The sequence below is a fragment of the Opisthorchis viverrini genome (assembly GCF_000715545.1).
Source record: "Opisthorchis viverrini unplaced genomic scaffold opera_v5_406, whole genome shotgun sequence".
Lineage (NCBI taxonomy): Eukaryota > Metazoa > Platyhelminthes > Trematoda > Opisthorchiida > Opisthorchiidae > Opisthorchis > Opisthorchis viverrini.
The window spans coordinates 185,721-204,695 of NW_008752062.1; the positions used below are offsets into that span (position 1 = coordinate 185,721).

Sequence of the window (18,975 nt, forward strand, 5' to 3'; positions counted from 1 at the left end):
AAATTTGAGCGGTGTTGCATCCACTTCAAATCGTCGAATTTGTGCCGTATCTTCGTTAGATGCATTCTATCCTACCTTGCTTCAATCATGTGTCTTTTCCACACTCGATGTGGCTCTTATTCAAGCTGTCTCCTTCAAGCCTGGGGGTGCTGTGCACACTGGGCCCAGCTGCCACATCCACGCCATGCGTTCTTTTCGGTTTGCACGCGGAGACCGAATCAAGTGAATAGACGAGTCCTGTGTATTCCTTAACCGGACACTATGTCCACAACGTTACGTATGTCGAACCATCGTTTGCGGGACAGAGTGCTGCTTTCCATGCCCAATTCAGAATGGAGTAAACACAGAGGCGGCAAACCCTTGACTTAGCACTGGAGTATGAAGGAGACCACGAAACGCTTGGGCGCTGTCGGTGCTACTCGCCTTCCGGGATGGGGACCGCGTGATCTTCACTGTGCCTGGTTTGAGACACTACAAGATATGTCTGCCAACCGATGTCAGTGGCGTTCTCGTTGTCAGTTTCTACCCAGATTACCTAAGTGAATGTTTGGAGGTATATTCATTTCGGAAGGACTGTAGTAAGCTGGCGCTAAGTCCCTTCGCCGTCCACCTTTACTCTTTTCTTTACAATAAGACCTTCAAATAAATCATGGTTATACGGCAGTGAAGCATCGGTTAATACAGATGTCACGTTGTCGATGATGATGATGGTGGTGGTGGTGAAAACCTCATGACGGCTTCTTTGTCGTACACTCTGTGCCATTTATTCTTGACATTTGTAAATTTTCACAGCATCACCATCACACCCGCCACAAGTGATATAATCTTCTGGAAAACACTGTGCTTGCCGCAACCCTTCAGCACCTTGCGCTTCTCTCCTGAAGCGACGGTTCAACAATGCCTAATATTCTGAAGTCTGAAAGCACTGATAGAAATAAGTCTGGTCGTTGGCTTGTTCGCTGAGCTGGGCAATTTGGTTGCAAACGTTTCATCACCAATCGAGGTGACATCATCAGTGCGTAGTTGTGCGTAGCGGTGGGTTAGTGGTTGTGCGTTCAGTAGTGTTACGTGTGTGTTGATATACGTGCCGGTAGCCGGGGATGACTTTTGATCACGATTAGTTATTCGGTCGGGCGGTTCCATTGGTTGTTCTTTTATCCCGTTTCCTCATTCGCCGATGCCGAAGTGACCTTTGAACTTGGCAACCCTCGCCGTCGTAGTCTGATCGATGTTGGAGTGAACTTTGTCCTTCCGAGTTCCGGTTTGTGACCTTTATTGATGTGATTCCGAGGAGTTCCTTGTTTCTTCGGTCCTCCTTGAGTGTTCCGGTTGAGATGTTGGTCTTTTGCACGTAGAGGTGCGTAAATTGGATCCAGTTCGACGTACCGGTTGATTGAATCTGCCGTGGAGTACCATGCTTCCAGAAATTCTCTTCCGTGTCGCGTGTCTCCGTGTGCCAAAATTTTCGCGCTTTCCAGATTGAATTTGTGGCTTTCTTGGTCCTCGTGTATAGATATCAAGGACAAGAGGTCATGTCTCCTGACAGCCGCGTTGTATCAAAGGTCATCCCCGGCTACCAGCACGTATATCAACACACACGTAACACTACCCAACGTACAATCAGTAACCCACCACTACGCGCCACTACACTCCCCGCTAACGCACTGGTGATGTCACCTCGATTGGTGATGGAACGTTTGCAATCAAACTGCCCAGTTCAGCGAACAAGCCGACAACCATCTACGCTACCTGAGCTACCGACATTTTCCTCTATAGATATCTTTTTCCTTCTTGGCAAGTTGGACGGTCTCGCAGTTGGGTTGAGCAAGCTCTGTCGGAGTTGTTCTTTCCCGTCCAGTGACACGAAACATTTCAAATTTGAATATCTGAGACTTCAGTTGTCACTTGGTTAGTCATCTTTGGTATCCGTTGACTGTGATAAGCCACTTTAAGCGCACACAGTTTGTATTTTACACCATCACTGAGAGCATGATCTCAGGGTTTAACACGGATGCTTCGCTGCTGTACTCTCGCGCTTTATTTGAAAGACTTATTGTGAAGGAAAGAATACAAGTGAACCGGAATTGGACTGACTGCCAGCCTAACACAATCATTCCGAAATACCTACACCTCCAAACTCTCAGTCAGATAATCTGGATAGAAACTGACAACAAAAACACTACTGATATTGACTGGCAGCAGTATATTGCAGCGTCTCCGACCGGCGCAGTGGGGATCACGCGATTCCCAATGGGCAATATGTGACGTGATAAACAAGTATGAAAACACTAACCAGTGGACTGGTTAGCATAGCCAGATTCTGCACAGGGGAAGTCTAACTCTGTTCTGACGAAGTTTGAAGGTGAACCAAGACCGAGACCTAACTTCACTTCAAAGGATTGCTGAGAATGAGCCCTATGTAGAGTTCTCTCTTCAAAAAAGTCCACTTTGAGATCAAGATGAGGAGAGTGATGTCCAGGCGGGTGTGTTTTACGATTCACTAAATATATCGAAGGTTTCAGAAATCCCCATCGGCTGATGAAACTCTGAAAGCATACAAAGAGTATCAAATATGACTAAAAATCAATCGTTTACCGTGGAAATCTCATAGAAGTACACAGAAAAATTGTGGAACAAAATCCAACTCAGTAAGGATGAAGGGCCTTGGTTATCCTCCAGAGAAGTCCTCGGTGGTTGACTTGTTATTTCTGGTGTGGCGTCTCCGAATCACTCTGCACTCAAAGATGAACAATTCAGTCGGCAAGGCTAGACTGATGAGCAAGCGAGTGACGAACACTGTCTCCTGGCCCTCCAGGTTGGGGGTTTGGAACATGTGGCGTCTTGTTCCGTAGAAACGGTAACTCGTTTGCGTTCCCCGCCAAATACTGCTGCCTTGTGGTCAGGCTTTTGAGCCGAAGACTTTGGTTGAGGACCCTAATCGTCCTCCTCTCTAGGTGTGGGCACACTGACAGTATCCCAGTCCACGTACAACCATGAACTGATGATGAATTGAGCGACCAGAGTGCCTCGCTATAAAATTTCACATCCTGACAGCCTATTTGCCCATCTTTATTGCATTATCCACAGCTCAGCTCTGTGGATATAAAAACCAGAAGAAATGTCAAAAACGTCAACTCACCCAAGTACGTTCCCTGCCTGTGAATTAACTGTTCAAATTTGCGAAGAACAACTCTGGAAAGAGCTAAATCTCGCTCAAGAATTTCCCGTAAGCTCGCTTATTTAACTTCGTTTACCGTAACTTTATTCTCGTGCGTGTTGACCTATACATATATACACATATATATACTTATATGTATATCATTTTGAAACTTAAGGATGGTTTGGGTCTATTTATAGCATCGTTTCCTGTCAAAAAACAAGGCCACATAAGTAGTAGACACAACCTATGTGGAAGAATTCAATGAATAAGATGAGAAGGATGAAAGGTTTTCACGCGAAATCGGTCGAGTTAAAACTTTCTGCGAAATGTGTGATTTGGGAAAACACGGGTGGAAGACGGCAGTGGAAGGAACAAAAAGAAATGTTCAATGCTTTTCAAGGAGGAAACGCCGCTAGCAGATTTCGCGCATCAGGCAAATGTGTGCGTGACAGAGGATCAAGTGCGGTGGCGGCGACTGGAAGCAACTGACATTGCGGCTGCCTCCCTCCACCTCTGGCAGGAGAGAAGCCCTTCGCCGTGAAGTTTTGTTAGAGAACACCAACTAAACAGTTCCAGACCATTAGACAGGAAAGTAAAACTCACATATGCACCTTGTTCTTAAAACCTGAATATCCGGCTTCTACATAGACGCGTCTTCTTGAAATTTCCTGGATAGCCATTGAGTTGCACGCAATTGTGAACGAATGCTGAAAAACAGTCCCACAAATCCCACAATAAATCCCATCTTCGATTAGATCAAGTCGGAGTTACGAGACCACCACGATGATCACATACTACTCGCATGCCTAATCAGTAGTAGCCACCGTCACACTATCACTACAGGTCAGCTGAACGGTTCGCTCGAGCGTTGCATATCAGACAGGATAGTGGCGTTGGTTGAATTTTGGAGAACCGTTTGCACCCGTCCCGAAACTAGTTCATCCGGACGAACTACCGAAAGTGAAAATCAAAATGCGCACCGAGAGTGAAGCCTGGTGGACGTGAAAGGCTAGGTAAATGGAGAAAGCTCAGAGAGCCGGAGTTCAATTCGGTTGATTCGCATAGCCGGTCCACGCGAACAGCTACTGAACGAAACGATCGAGGATCAAACTGAGCACCCATCTTGGGTAAAGAAAGGCGCCTCGATCGCTGAGTCGAACATTGTGAACAGCAATTCTGCTGATCACCACTCAGATGGATCCTGGAACTGCAGTTGAACCCTGGACGACGAAGCGGGAACACCATACGGTCTCAGAAATTTATCACTGCATGTGCTCTCTCGACTGACATCGAGGTTTTGGTCCGGAGAACTTCCCAGCTGCACTGGTCAAGGGTGGGTATGAAGTCTTAAGTTAGCGCCTCCATTTTAGAGAAGATGATCTTGAACTATTGAAAAGAATCCACGCAGAATCAACACAGAGGTCCGTAATGAGTTCCGTAACGACATGGAGATGAGCTCAAATCCAGTCGTAGCGAGACTCTGCATCACCTCTGCTTCATCGCCTTCTGGTGGCTCGTGAAGCACTGACACGACTGTAGTAGGAGGAGTTCCAGACTAGTGTGGACTGCGCTGACTAAATCTCCACACAATTTCAGATGCTATGTGGCTTAAACGTCCCATAATTTTAGCATTCCTTGATTTTAAAGGCTTGTTCGACACCGCCGACCGGTCTGTTCTCTTCGATTTTACTTGCTTGTCAAGAACTACCGCGGAAGTTTGTTTACACAGCAAATCCTTCGCCTTTCTGAACTTGTGAGGGAGTGGGATTACCAAAAGCTTTCCTACACAAACTGGTGCTAGACAAGGCTGCACAGTTCCTCCAATGCTATTTAGTTTCCCGACTGTCGAAAACTTTGTCGACCTGCGGCATGCAGACGACATCTCCCACGTCTTCAAAGAAGGGAAGGTGCATTTGTTCTTGGATGAACTAATCAAAGGTCTTTTGGCAGGCGCTTTGCCCTCCCGAAGCACTGGACATGCAGTCATCGGGCATGTCACTTACAGTCCATGGAGAGGCAACCGGAACTGTGGAGCATTTACGTGCCTTTAAGTTGTCTTGGTTCCGATTGTCGTGAAGCAGATGAGAACAGTGCAAAGTCTCCGAGGCACAAATAGTGCTTGCTAATACAAGACACTTATGGCGGTGAGAGGCCTAATCCTGAATCTCAAGGGACGCATTTATCAGGCCACTGCATGGGATGTTTTCTTGTATGGCTGTAGGACCTCCGCGATCAGCTGACCTGAAAGATTTTCACGTCTTCCGCAACTTTCGTTTCAAAATCACAGTTCGTGTAAGCTGGTGCTGGCAAAGCCCCAAAGAAGCTGTTTGAAAACCAGTGTTCGGTTATGCAACGGGGATTTCAGTCGTACCGTCACGAATAGATCGGAGCTTACGGTGGTTTGACGGTCTGTGAGTCTCCGAGTTTCACTGGGTGTGCCCGTGAGACAGTCTCATGGTCTCTTATACGAGGGAGCTTACGGTGGTTTGACGGTCTGTGAGTCTCCGAGTTTCACTGGGTGTGCCCGTGAGACAGTCTCATGGCCTCTTATACGAGGTTAATCAGTGGTTAGAGGTCTGAAAAACACAGTTTCCTGGCCCTCCAGGTTGGGGGCTGGAAAATGTGTGGCCACTTGTTCTGTAAAAGTGGTAATGCACCTGTATTTACCGCCAAACACTACTGTTTTGCGGTGCTTGCTTAAGGCCCTTAACCGTCCTCCTGTTTAGGTTTGAGCACCCTAGGAGTATCTCAGCCCACGTATAGCCATTGATTTACAGGGGCGAAGCATCAGTTTTGCACACTGATTTCACGCCGATGACTTTGAACATAGAATGTGTCCAGTAGCTGCGGAGGTTGGACCATGTATTTCGCACCATCGTTTACGGAAGTGTGATTGATGCAAGTGAGAATTCGGTCAAACTTTGACTTGGCCGAATGACAGATGAATTCGATCACAAATATCTGAGTTCGGTCGGTGTTACATGTCTTCCAGGATGGGTCCGCGTAACTCCTCCCGCTGTGCGTAGTTGCTGCCGTTGTGTGATACGTCCGCTAATCCAAATCACTGGGTTTCGTGTGGTCGTTTTCTACGGTTGAAATGAATGAATGCATTTGTAGGCACCTCGGAATGATTGCCGCAGACCAGCACGAAGTCCATTCCCCATTCACTTTTTTTACCGTAAGGCTTTCAGGTAAACTACAGTTGCACGGCAGTGAAGCATCACTTGAAAACTGATGTTGTGCTGTTGCGATTGGTGATGATGAGTGCGGGTCTTTTATCACCAACCGAGTCAGTGAAATGGTGTGAACAAAGCTAATCGGTGTTCGGGACTTAATATCGATCGCTTGTTCGTACTGTGTTCTTTCTCTATTCGCTTAGCGCTGACAGACTTAGGTCAAGCGTGACAATTGTAAGTTGATAGTTCAAACGGTTTTTTGTCCGTGAGCTTCTTGGCAAAACTCAAAGACAAAGTAATCCAATTGACTCTGATCATTTACAAGTGTTTCTAATATGAAACGTTTTGGTATTCTACACCTAAGATTTTAAACATTTTACTAGTCATCATCATCATCATCGACAGCATTACATCAGTGTTCAACACAGATGCTTCACTGCCGTACAACCATGATTTATTTGGAAGCCTCACTGTGGAGAAAAGAATAAAGGTGGACGGGGAAGGGACTTAATGCTAGCTTACTATAATCATTCCGAGGTGTCTACACCTCCAGACACTCATTCGGGCAACCTGGGTAGAAACTGACAATAAGATCGCCACTGACATCGGTTGGCAACCATATCTTGTAGTGTCTCCAACCAAGCACAGTGAGGATCACGCGGTCCCCATCCTGGGAGGCGAGTACCACGGACAGCACCCAAGCGTTTCGTGATCTCCTTCATACTCCTGTACTAAGTCAAGGGTTGACCGCCTCTGTGTTTACCCCACTCTGAATTAGGCATGGAAAACAGCACTCTCTTCTGCAAACTATGGTTCAGCATACGCAACACATGTCCCAACCAACGCAGTTTCTGGTGCTGGACACGTTCTTCAACGAAAATCTTGTGATTTCTCGACGTAGCTTTTAGTTCTGCTCTCGTTTCGAAAATACGGAGGTAGGCTAACAGTGACTGACTTCCTTTTGTAATTTTAGGTTCATCGCCGCTGAGATATCATACAAAAACCTGAGATAGGGTAGCCGATAAGCATTGGCCGAATCAGACCGATTGCAGATGGTATATAGCCAATTTTGAGAGTACCGTTTGAGATGACTGACAGGAGCGCGGAGAGAAGACTGCTGAATGTTACGTGAAACCACATAGTGAGTGTAAATGCTGGAGCTTCAAGGGACTCCGCCAATTACCCTTTGTTTAAATCATGCATCAGTAGAGAAGGTTTAGTGTAACCAGTCTCCATGAAGATTGCAGTGGTTAGTGGATCACACTAATGAAGGTACCGGATTTGCCTTAGACCGACATCACCTAAGGAAAGAGAACCACGTTCTCACTGCCTTCAGTTATCAGACAACTGCTTGATAATTTGAATAGCAGATTTACCAGCCAAGCTAAATAAAATGTGCATGGCAAAAACCGGCGTAATGACAGCAAACCCTTTTTTTGCTGTTAATGATAAAAAAGTAATCTTCCGACGGTAACACCCTTTTGTTACCCAGATGCCATACCACTCGATGGAAGGACAAGGGCTAAGATACTGCCAGACTACCCAAACCTAGACAGGACCACTCGAGATGCCAGGGTTAGTTTGGAATCACAGAGCCATCTTATTCCTTGTTGACTAGATTTTGATTCATCGCTTTGTCAATGCATGCATAACGACCATCCAACTACGGTGCGTGTTAAGTCCGTCTTACTTCAGAATCAAGTTGACGGTCAGCTGTGATGGGACAAACGAGCGCTTCCCTACAGTCTGCAATCCACAGACAGTTCGCGTGAAACCGAGTGTGACCCTGCCTTGATGTCTAACCAAACCTGAGAAAGTGGAACGGCGTGAGTGAACATACATAATCCACTTTCAGGGCCTACATATTAGGAAGAGCACCGGAACACTTATCATCGGCTTAGCGGCGATGCTGAAGTACGTCGAATGGTATTCGGAAGAAATAACTCACCTTCGATAGATGAACTGACCGCATTGCATAGGTTGCGCTGGCTTGGCCACGTGCCGCGTTTGCCAGTCGACCGAGTTCCTCGAAGAGTTACTTTCGCACAACCCGTGAAGAGTGAAAACTTGGCAGCGAAGTATAAAAACCATTGCCAGCAAACTCAGCTGCGCTGATCATTACCGTCTTCCTGGATGGGAACCCCGGGACCTGCTACATCAGTGGCTAAAGACGTTGTCAGATATGAGCCAGTCGCGCCCTCAGTGACCTCACGCATCTATACTATTACCTCCAATGCATAGCTCCCTACCCTTTTCCCCCAACTGACAGTCTACCTACAGTGGTGTTTACGCACGAATTTATCATCTCCCGCCTCCAGCGTGCAGTTATCTACCCCCACTTCCCTAATCATCGGTGAACAAAGATGTGGCAGCTACAACCACTGTACGACAAGAACGCGGTTCTTACAGTTGACAACGATGATGATGATGATAATGATGAAGATGATGATGATCATGATGATAAGGGTTGGTACGCCACAGTATTTGTTGACCCAAATTTTCTGGCTTGCATTATTAGTCGAGGAAAGTTGAATTCTCCTAGAGGGGGTTTTCAGTAAGTCACTATAGGGACTCACCCAAATAATGCTATTCAACCCTTCCAAAAGCGATGTAAACGGGCACGCACTAAAATGGCATTTTTCGCGGAACGTGGTACATGTGCCGATTTTTACTGAGCAAGTAGAACAATCCGGTGACTGACCCCATCAGCAAGACACGTCAATAGATTTCTCAGAATCCAGTGTAACTGTCCCAGCCGATACATTCGAAGCATGCCTAAAGATAACAAAGTCCACACAGTAGTTACTCGTACGCTCGAAGTTGCATAGCGTGCCACTTGAATCATCAAACTGAACACACCTATGTTGCCAGTAAGATGTTGCTCCATAAAAGACGTCCCGTGTTTTCTCTAGAATATTCAAATTTGTATGTGATACGTTTCGATCGTAATGGCGTCCCGTGCTCCCGAGGCTGTGTGTTTCACCCTCCGGTGTAGTTGCTCTCATGGTCACGAAGGTCAGTGTGCATTCATGAAATGAATGAATTTGGGTGGACACGTTTCAAGACTGGGAGATGATGATGTTCAGGTGACCAAAAATGTCATTCGACCTACTACGTCAAGGAAACTTACGAAATTCGACCCATGAATGCATCGGTCATATTTTTTCTTACATTAGTAGCAGGATATGATGACGGGATTCCTCGGTCTTATGGGATTTATTCCTTCAACCCTTATTGATCGGCAAACGCCCCGTGACATACTGCCACCAAGTCACATGACCAGTAGCGTAAAATCAACGATAAGAGAGTGATGGGTGATATTTGATCGATAGATTCAGGATACCGTATTTCCCAGTTCGACCACAAACGGGAAGTGCACCACTGTGCAGCTATATCGCGATTCCATGCCTTACAAGTGGTTTGGATATGTTTTCCGTAAAACAATTCAAGTTTTTATTTTATTGGTCGAGTATCATCTCCAGACATCATACTGCTGTGGATTGAGTAGGGTGATCACACAGTCGTCAAATGACAACCTTTCGAAACTACACGTTCTTTCAGGAGATAAGTTTGCTCGAACCGACCTAGTTGGGTTTAGTTCAGTGCCCCAGACGCATGTCGATCCCTAGAAAACTGATAACAGCACCTGTAGTACACACTGTGGTAGCTACGCTGGCGATAATTTCATAAAATAAGTGTACACTCCTGTGGTTGGAAAGTGCCAAATTGGTGTTCCACGTACCACTTTCAAAGGTTCCCTAATGTTGACGAAAGACACGAGAAAGAAGTTCATGGTGAGTTTAAGGTAACGCCATGGGCGTTGCTGAACAGCGGAATGGATAAGCTGGGGCGAAAAATGTTCCATGGGATTTGCTTTAAAATTCAGTATTGCGTTTCAGCTGGAGCCCAGTCGGAACAAACTTGGAATCTGACCAACGATCGTGGGATAGCCGCTGGCAGTTTCTCGCGACTGTGCTTGCAATTACCATGTACTATCGGCACACGAAATTTTGTCGAGTAGTGCAAGGAGTCCCATCATTATCCTCATCAAAGAGTTGACACGGATGCTTCCTGTCATACAGCCATAAGGTTCGTCTAGTTATACATATATGTATATATATATATATAGCCCTAGAGTGGAAAGAGAAGAGAGTGGGTGAGGGTGGGAAACTAGTGCTGACCTAAGTCAAGCATTTTGAGGTACCTACACCTCCAACCGCTCAGACAGACGACATTGAGCTTATTTAAGTACGCATGCACTAGTTTGGGGAAAACATTTACTGCTGAATAAAATTTGAAAGGGCACATGGAGTGGACCAGTAAAGGACGTTTTTTTGAATATTTTTATCCTGTAATCCGTAAAATGCACGTTCAAAATTCAACAAGCTGTGAATCCAGTCTTTAGGGCTCGAAATAATCGGCGTTTGTAGTTAAGGCGTTGACAACTACGAGGACAGTTCACAGGTAACCACACGACGTTATCACACCTGTATGAAACTGTATGCAGTGCTTATATCGGAGCGGAAAGCAGCAGAGTCTTGAGAATTAATGTAAAATTTGGTGTTTGTGACAACTGAGACTTTAGAAGGCTACTTAAATGGCTGCTGAAAACTCTTCGAAAGCCCACGACCGGTTTCGCCCTTATTGGGGGTCATCAGGTAGGTGCATATCCCGAGTTTCGTCAACCTTATGTTCTAATTGAAACCAAATTGCATGAAATTAGCGAAGGACACTCGTTTGCAAACAAGTTTGGTTTTGCGAGAGACAACTTGGACCCAGCTAAATCTCTCGTTTACCTCTGCCAAGTGAAACATGAGGCAGTCGTTGTGCAGCATATCCAGTTGAAGAATAACACAAACGAGTGATTCAGCTGAGTCTCCTGTAAAAACCATATTGATCTGAAAAGGTGTGTCTTTCTACAATCGAGCATTTACTTTTCATGAGCATTTGAACTTTCCAAACAACTGTGGTCTCTCGCAACAGTACTGATCGCATCATCATTATTATCATCATCATCAGCTCCGCACAAACAGAATTACTCTCCTGATATTAGTTGGGACCAAACAGGTCCACTTATCATCTAGCGGTGCTGATCCACATTCTTCAATGTACTAAAGGACCAGATGACACCCTTGGTATGGTACTGGAGTCAGGACAATTTTGCAGAGTTGCCTTTCAGGTTTTTCAGTTGAATTCATGGGATTATTGAAGCCATGGCCGTGACGGACGGCCAGAGCTCTGTTCTCTGGCTTTGTCAGCCTTTCCAACTTTATTCAGGTACCCCGGACACCAGCCGTTTGTTTTCCTTATAAACGGTGGCCAATTAGCACACACGTAACCGAGAACCTCACGGACTGTTGCTTTGGATACACGCGTTACGAGGCAGGTACCTAGTGATTAGAAAGACTTGATCGAGCTTCATTCCATATTTCTTGGACCATATTCACAAATTCGTCTAACCGAGAAGTCGACGAGTTGATCTGTTCACCGAAAGTTTTCATGAAAATAGTTGTGAACGTTGATCAACTGACGGTAGACTTATTTGATTAGGCCGAAGAATTTGTTGCCAGCTGAGGGAATATCGACGATGCAAGCCGAGAACCTCAGTATACTGTGGTAGTTGATAAACAAACAGTTGTTTTAATGGAGACTTTATTCCGTAAGTGAAGCCATTCCTTGCTCTAAAGCTGAGAAGCACCGTACTGTCGTTTCATCCTTAGTTGGATCAGCAGTGAGTGCATAGCTCACGAAAGTCCGGTAGGGAAACTCGAATCCACGACCACGGGCGGATGAAGACCCGTGTGATTATATCTCATTTAGACAAGGTATAGCACCACTCATCTCTCGACCACAGAAAACATGTCACGTGGACACGTGTTGACAGGCTCCTCGGACCATGTCTCACATTGTCCCTGGTGATGATGATTCCCAATAGGGATGAAANCAGTTGTTTTAATGGAGACTTTATTCCGTAAGTGAAGCCATTCCTTGCTCTAAAGCTGAGAAGCACCGTACTGTCGTTTCATCCTTAGTTGGGATCATCAGCAGTGCATAGCTCACGAAAGTCCGGTAGGGAAACTCGAATCCACGACCACGGGCGGATGAAGACCCGTGTGATTATATCTCATTTAGACAAGGTATAGCACCACTCATCTCTCGACCACAGAAAACATGTCACGTGGACACGTGTTGACAGGCTCCTCGGACCATGTCTCACATTGTCCCTGGTGATGATGATTCCCAATAGGGATGAAATGGCTGTAGAGCTCCCTGGGTTTCTTCTATAGACTGGCTTCACTAACAGAGTGAACTCTCCACGAAAAATTCCAACTCTCATCACACTATCAACCAGGCCCTATACAGAATCCTTCGGGATGGACGGTATAACCTCATACGTGAACGTAATGCACAGATTATCGAAATAAGCAAATTCCGTTTACGTTAATCCAGGATTAGATACTGTACCGACCAACAACGCTCAAAGAAACCCTGTCTCTCATCTATATCCATCTGCATTCGTACCAAGCACCATAGGACTCAGGAGGCACGCCATGTTATAAGCGCATGTATTGTATTCACCTTGAGAAACTATATCCATTCATTGCTCACGACTTGTTGCTTCCGTCCACTTGACCTCAAGCTGATCAATATAATTTCAAACAAAACCCACATGCTACTTCACGTGACTCTGGAATTTTCCAATACTGGGATTGCTGCCTTCGAGGGGAAACATTTCTGAGACAATGCGCACAGCGAGAGAGTTATGAGAAGTGTGGGTCTTTCTGGTACGACATCGCTAGAACCGGGATGCCAGATCTCTGAGGGCAGCATAATACAGGTGAGTGAGCTGTCGCGTGTCGCTGTCGGGTGTCGAAGTTTTAGGTTTAGATTTGTTAAGATTTCATTTAAGGTTGTTGTAAATACAATTTACATTTATCTGGAGATTCTGTTCCTGAATTTCCACGTATCCGTTCGAAAAGAAGACACTCAGTTTAAAAAATGGCTTCTCGACTCAATCCCCACAATACAACGCAAAGAATCACGGAAAAACCTAACCCGAGTTTGAATTCATCAACTTCAGCTGTTTAATCCGACAAAGTTCCGAAGTTCGGCAAGACGTATTCAAATCCGAATTGAGTCAACGGACGGGAATAACATCGGTCAGTGAAGTGAAACCTCTACTGTCAATCCAACATACCTTACAAAGGTTCAAGCAGCCATTTTGCCTGCGCAGACTATCGGGCTCTGTGATTGGCTGATATGTTCCTGTCGTACTCGGTGGACCAATAGGAACGAGATAGTGTCCGTCAAATTAACGAAATCCAGTGTTGACCTTGAAACCAGCAATCAGCTCGCACTGGTGCCAGGATGGTGTTTAAAGAGTTTCACAATCGAGAAAGGACTGCTTTCTACGAAAAAATCGGACCATTTGCGGTGAGCGGCTTTAGTGACTTCACATATCGCTCGGCTTCAAAGGTGAGATAATGTAGGTGGGATCACCAACTGATGTTTATGCTTACCCAGGGTAGAGGATTCGTAGCGCAAATGGAATTTGCCTCCGCTGAAAAAGAAACAAATCACGATAGCTAATATAGAACAAGTGTAATCAGATTAGCTGCGTTATAGCTGAACAACTTATCCGATTCATAAAAGCGTCCTACCAAGTAGGGAATAAATTCTCCACATTATCCTAGTTTTCTTAAACTTTCAGTTGCTCCACGTGGACCAATGGAAGCCACAAATGTTGTGAAGGAAGACCGAGCCAATAGCGAAGACAAGATGGAAACAGAGGTATGCATGTGGGAATCAGAAAACTTGGAGCAGCCTTTACTACGGGACCAATGGCGACGGAAACTTGATTTCTTGATTGCATGCATGGGATTTTCTATCGGACTGGGCAATGTGTGGAGATTTCCCTACCTGTGTTACAAAAACGGTGGCGGTGAGTTTTTCTAATGTGTATATACATGCGTATCACTCCGCTACTTGAATACGGTAGCTGCTCAAAATTCTCCATAATTTTTGGGTAGATTTTTATTGATTTTGTGGTGAAGACTAAGACGCATGACAGGACTGTGTGCAGTGCAAACTTCAGAAGGAAAAACTGAAAGTCTCAGGAATAAGAGCTCAGGCCTCAAAGCATGTAAAGCACAGTTTTGATCATGTAACTCACACAGCGACATTTATTGGTTGATTTGAACGTTGCTGTCATACTCATCAGCAACTGCGAGGAGCGCGATCAACTTTGGTACGTGCTTGAGAGCGCGTATGACACATTCCACTTAGCCCTGACACAGATCAAAGGCAACCAGCAACTCAACGCACCAAGTAATCTGACTTCATTCAACTATTAAAATCTGATATTCTCGTGCCACCCACAGCCTAGGCCAACATTCTGCGAAGCAATGGGTCCTCAATATGAGAAACAGTGGCAGTTTCGTCCCACATACGATATCGATTTGTAACAGAAGAGTTGCGAGTTTGCTGGTTCACTTTGTTCAAGCAGATGGCAAGCAGCACGATCATCGATGGATTGGGTACTCCGAGGTTACACGAAGCTGCTTCCCCGTTGTCTAGCCGCGTCCACCGATACTCTTGAGGCAGAAGATATGAAAAATTCACTAGGTGGGCCATCCACCAACAAGTTTTTCCTGTATGCAGGGTATTGATTTGAACATTCATACTTCGCATGACTTCCGAATTTTGCAAGCACCTAAATTGCGTGACACGCTTCTTGCACACTAGATGCGTTACATTAGGAAAAGTCTCCATTTAGGTTGCATACGAAATCCAAGACACTACATATTTGACACACCAGGTTTTTAGACGCCCAAATTATACTGATATTTAGCGCAAATGCACTCATGTCCGGGGAATGCAAGCCATAGCTGGCCCCAGTATGGTTTCGTCAAAAGAATCAGACCCTATGTAGGCTGTTGATCACAGAACCACCTGTCAGGTTTGGAACGCAAGTTGGCGTGAACTTGGATGTTTCGGAGATAGGATTAGTCGGCTTCGGAAGTATCTCGGCGATCGACTGCCAGATCTGCGCAAATCGTGATCCATTGTCAACTCCGATGACGGGCTTCGTAGATTATAAGGAAATCAAGCCGCTCCATGTCGTTCTTAATCGTACTCGACCAAGTTTCGGTTAACCTCCGATGCGATCACACTCTCCGTGACATTGTGTTGAATTAATTGATGAACAGACTCAAAGTTTTCGCAACGAATTCTCGTGTATTTTTGTTGTAGTGTCCAACCGGAGGTACGGTACAGATTGACGCACGGAAATGAGCCGCCCTAAGATGACAATTCAGGTTCACCTTTCCAACTTCCTGTCTACAAAAACGCAAAATGAGGCTAGAACGAAGTGTGCAGCCGTAAGATTCTAAATAAATTCCACACTTGCTTGTATGCCGAAGATAATTTTACTGAAATGAACACTCGAATGGCTTATCACCATAAGTACCCAGAGAGATTTCACCCGACAGACATGAGAATACAGCTCGTTTCACAGGTAAAAGAAGACTCGACCAACAACACAAATATTGGTGGGCAAAAATATCAAATTCCACACTTGCGTATGGGTATCCAGAATCTCCAAAGGTTCATTTCGCTGGAATTCTGCTTTTGAGGTCGGACTATCCCCGAAATCCTGTAGGCAAATCAGGTTAGACGGGAAGTCCGTTCTTCTTAGAGTGAGCTGATTGCGTGTGCTGCTATTCGAGGTTTGAATGAAGGATTTAGGTTCCGCGTAAACTCACTGGCAAAAGATGCGCGTGCAGCGAGCGGGTGCGTCCGGTCATCTTCGTGGATGACGTCCAAGAACGGTGGTACTTCAGTGTTCCTTGAAATGCAAGTAGTTTCTTCTGAGCTTAGCCGGATGACTGAACACACATCTCTGCGGTCGACTGAAGATATGGAGATTGTAGACACATACAGAATGCCAACAACCTTGTTCTCTATGACATAACATACCCAACTTCTTGCAAATGATGAATGTCTGGTAGAATCTCTAGAATGTGTGTTGTGTTGAATGGTAACATGACTCAGCTGTCGCATCGTTTCGAATAAGTGTGACTAGCGAACTGAGTGATCTGAAAGCTAGAAAAGCGTTCTAGAGTAAAATAGCATCAAATCTGGTTGCACGTAACCGGGCTACAATTCAGAAACTTGGTAGTCATCTATAATTCATTGTGGCGAACCAAAGTAAAAATTCTGTTCTCGTACCACATGTCCTTTGAGTGTGGGGGGTATCCGGCGTGTCTGACTACACTTCGGAATGATGGAAACTCAGAAGCAGGCATGTATGAGGGATGGTTTACGGGGTTCGCTTGCGTTCTAGGGCGGGAGTTCGTTAATTGTATTTGCGCCTGACAGTAAACTGCTCAAACCTACTCAGCCATATGAGTAGCATGTCTTATCAAATAAATATTCTTTGATAGCTCGAGACAAAACGCAAATTTTGCTATCAAAAACAAGAGATTAATTTGTGTCTCTTGTTAACACCAATGTGCGATTTCCAAATGAATGGGGTGTGTCAACATTTGTTTTTGCTTGGACGTTTGGTTGTGTGATTAACGAGGGAACTTTTTGATGTGCTACCACCTGGTCCGTCAGTTTTTTCCACTGACAGAAGAGGTTTTCAAACTCGACTCGGTTCGTCGGCGATTGTGTGCCCGTAATGGTATTTCATTGTAAGAAATCGGGCCTGGTTTACTTCACGTATGTTTCATAAGGATGCAAGAAATTGACAGGTTATCCGAATGATGACTCACCAACTGAGCCAGGAGGGAAAATTGCCGTTTTTCTGAGCCACATGACGTCATTATTCTCAGAGTATCTACCAAAATTTATCGATTTTGTGCATAACCTGTGCAAGTTGTGACTGTAGTTCACAGAGAGAAATCTCGGACAATCTGTTTACGACTAACGTGTCCCTCCCCCAAAAAAAACTGCAAAATAGATACATCCAAAAATACGACTGGTAGGAAGAACGTTTTGGTTGCAGAAGTGAATCTGTCAAAGTAGCCGTTTGTTGTAAACGACTTCGTGATGACGCAGTGCGCCTGGTTCACTGCACCTGTGCTGACGCGAAACTCGTCTTGTACCAAAACAATCCGAGGATAGTGTCCGCTTTGAGTTTTTGGCAAGAACGGTGACCAGAAACAAACACGTCACGTATCGTTTTTTGCATCTAATTAACAAATGAAGTAGTGTAGCCGTTGAATTGGTCAATTTTGTTTTACAAAAGGTGATTCAACATGTGAGCTGGTTTTGCATATTTTACACAACACGAGCACTGAAAAGTACGAAGCGTTAAGAAGTAATTCTCAGTGACACCGTATCAAATTAAGCTCAACTTCGATTAAATACGATCAGTAGTTACACCGACTTTGAGATTAGCGATAAAAATCCTAGGTACCGGTTGTAAATTTAACGGTGAAGTTATAGACTACAATGCACACAGTTCAGGCAGAAACATTAAATGACTATATGAGTTCTCCCCTCTCAAATGAACTAATCATATTATTGGCCGAGTTTCTAAAATCTAGCTTCTGTTGAATCAACTTTGTCAACAGAATATAGACACGCAGTTTGGAATACGATCAAAGGTTCTATGAATTTCGCCCTGTAACATGTGGAACCTTCAGAATAGCCAAGCGGTTTTATTAAAACACCAAGAGGTGAATTAGATGACGGCTTCAAAGTGGTCCTTAAATCGTACATTTGTTTGGTTCAGTTGTTCTCTGTCAGGAAAAGAGTTAAAACCCACGATTATGACACCCAGGAATGTGCAAACCTCCGAAGCGTATGCATTGATGGAATAAGGTTGCACACCGACAGGTTTGGATCCCATGTAGATGATACTTGTGTTCAAGTGAAAGAATTTCAACAGCGGGGATCTCGTCAGTCCTGCAAAGTATACTAAATAAGTGGTCAAAAAGTGCAACTTACCAAAATTTGTGTTCTGGCCTGCTCGTCCGTTCCTAAGGCATCGTCGGTGTTCAGTCAAAGCAGGGAGCTGTGCACACAACACAGCCAATCAAATGGTGGCCTAAATGTGGCGACAAACAGAACTAAAGAATATAGATGCACAGTAGCCTCGAATGGGCGATACTCAGTTGACATAAGTCGGTAACATTGGAGGCTTTTCAAATGGAACTGAACAGAGATTACTCTAGAACATGTTCGGCTCATTATTGCTACCAGTAGGGAATTGCTTTCCCGTCGAAAGGAACAGATGCAGTGAGTATAAAGTTAAATCGAACGAGTGCTGTTTTCCATACCCGATTCGGAGTGGAGTAAACAGAGAGACGGCCAACCCTTCATTTCCCAGAGGAGTATGAAGGAGATCATTGAACGCTTGGGTGCTGTGGGTGCTACTCGCCTCCCAGGATGGGGACTGCGTGATCCACACTGTGCTTGGTTGGAGATACTACAAGATATGGCTGCCAACCGATGTCAGTGGCGTTCTTGCTGTCACTTCCCATCCAGACCGCCTGAGTGAATGTCTGGAGGTGTAGGTATCGCGAAATGATGGTAGTAAGCTAGCATTAAGTCCCTTCCGCATCCACCTTTACTCTTTTCTTTACAATATGGCTTTCAAATAAATCGTGGTTGTACGGCAGTGAAGCA

At 45.1% G+C, this 18,975-nt stretch overlaps 1 protein-coding gene across 1 annotated transcript in view; it reads left to right on the forward strand.

Moving 5' to 3' along the window:
- Positions 1-13,062: 13,062 nt before the first annotated feature.
- The window catches only part of T265_10760 (hypothetical protein), a gene marked incomplete at both ends in the record, with an annotated part of 55,338 nt that continues 49,425 nt past the window's right edge, over positions 13,063-18,975 (forward strand). The window contains 2 exons of the mRNA XM_009177226.1: positions 13,063-13,174; positions 14,048-14,278. Coding sequence (XP_009175490.1) covers positions 14,065-14,278 — 214 coding nt within the window. The remainder of the gene's footprint in view (positions 13,175-14,047; positions 14,279-18,975) is intronic.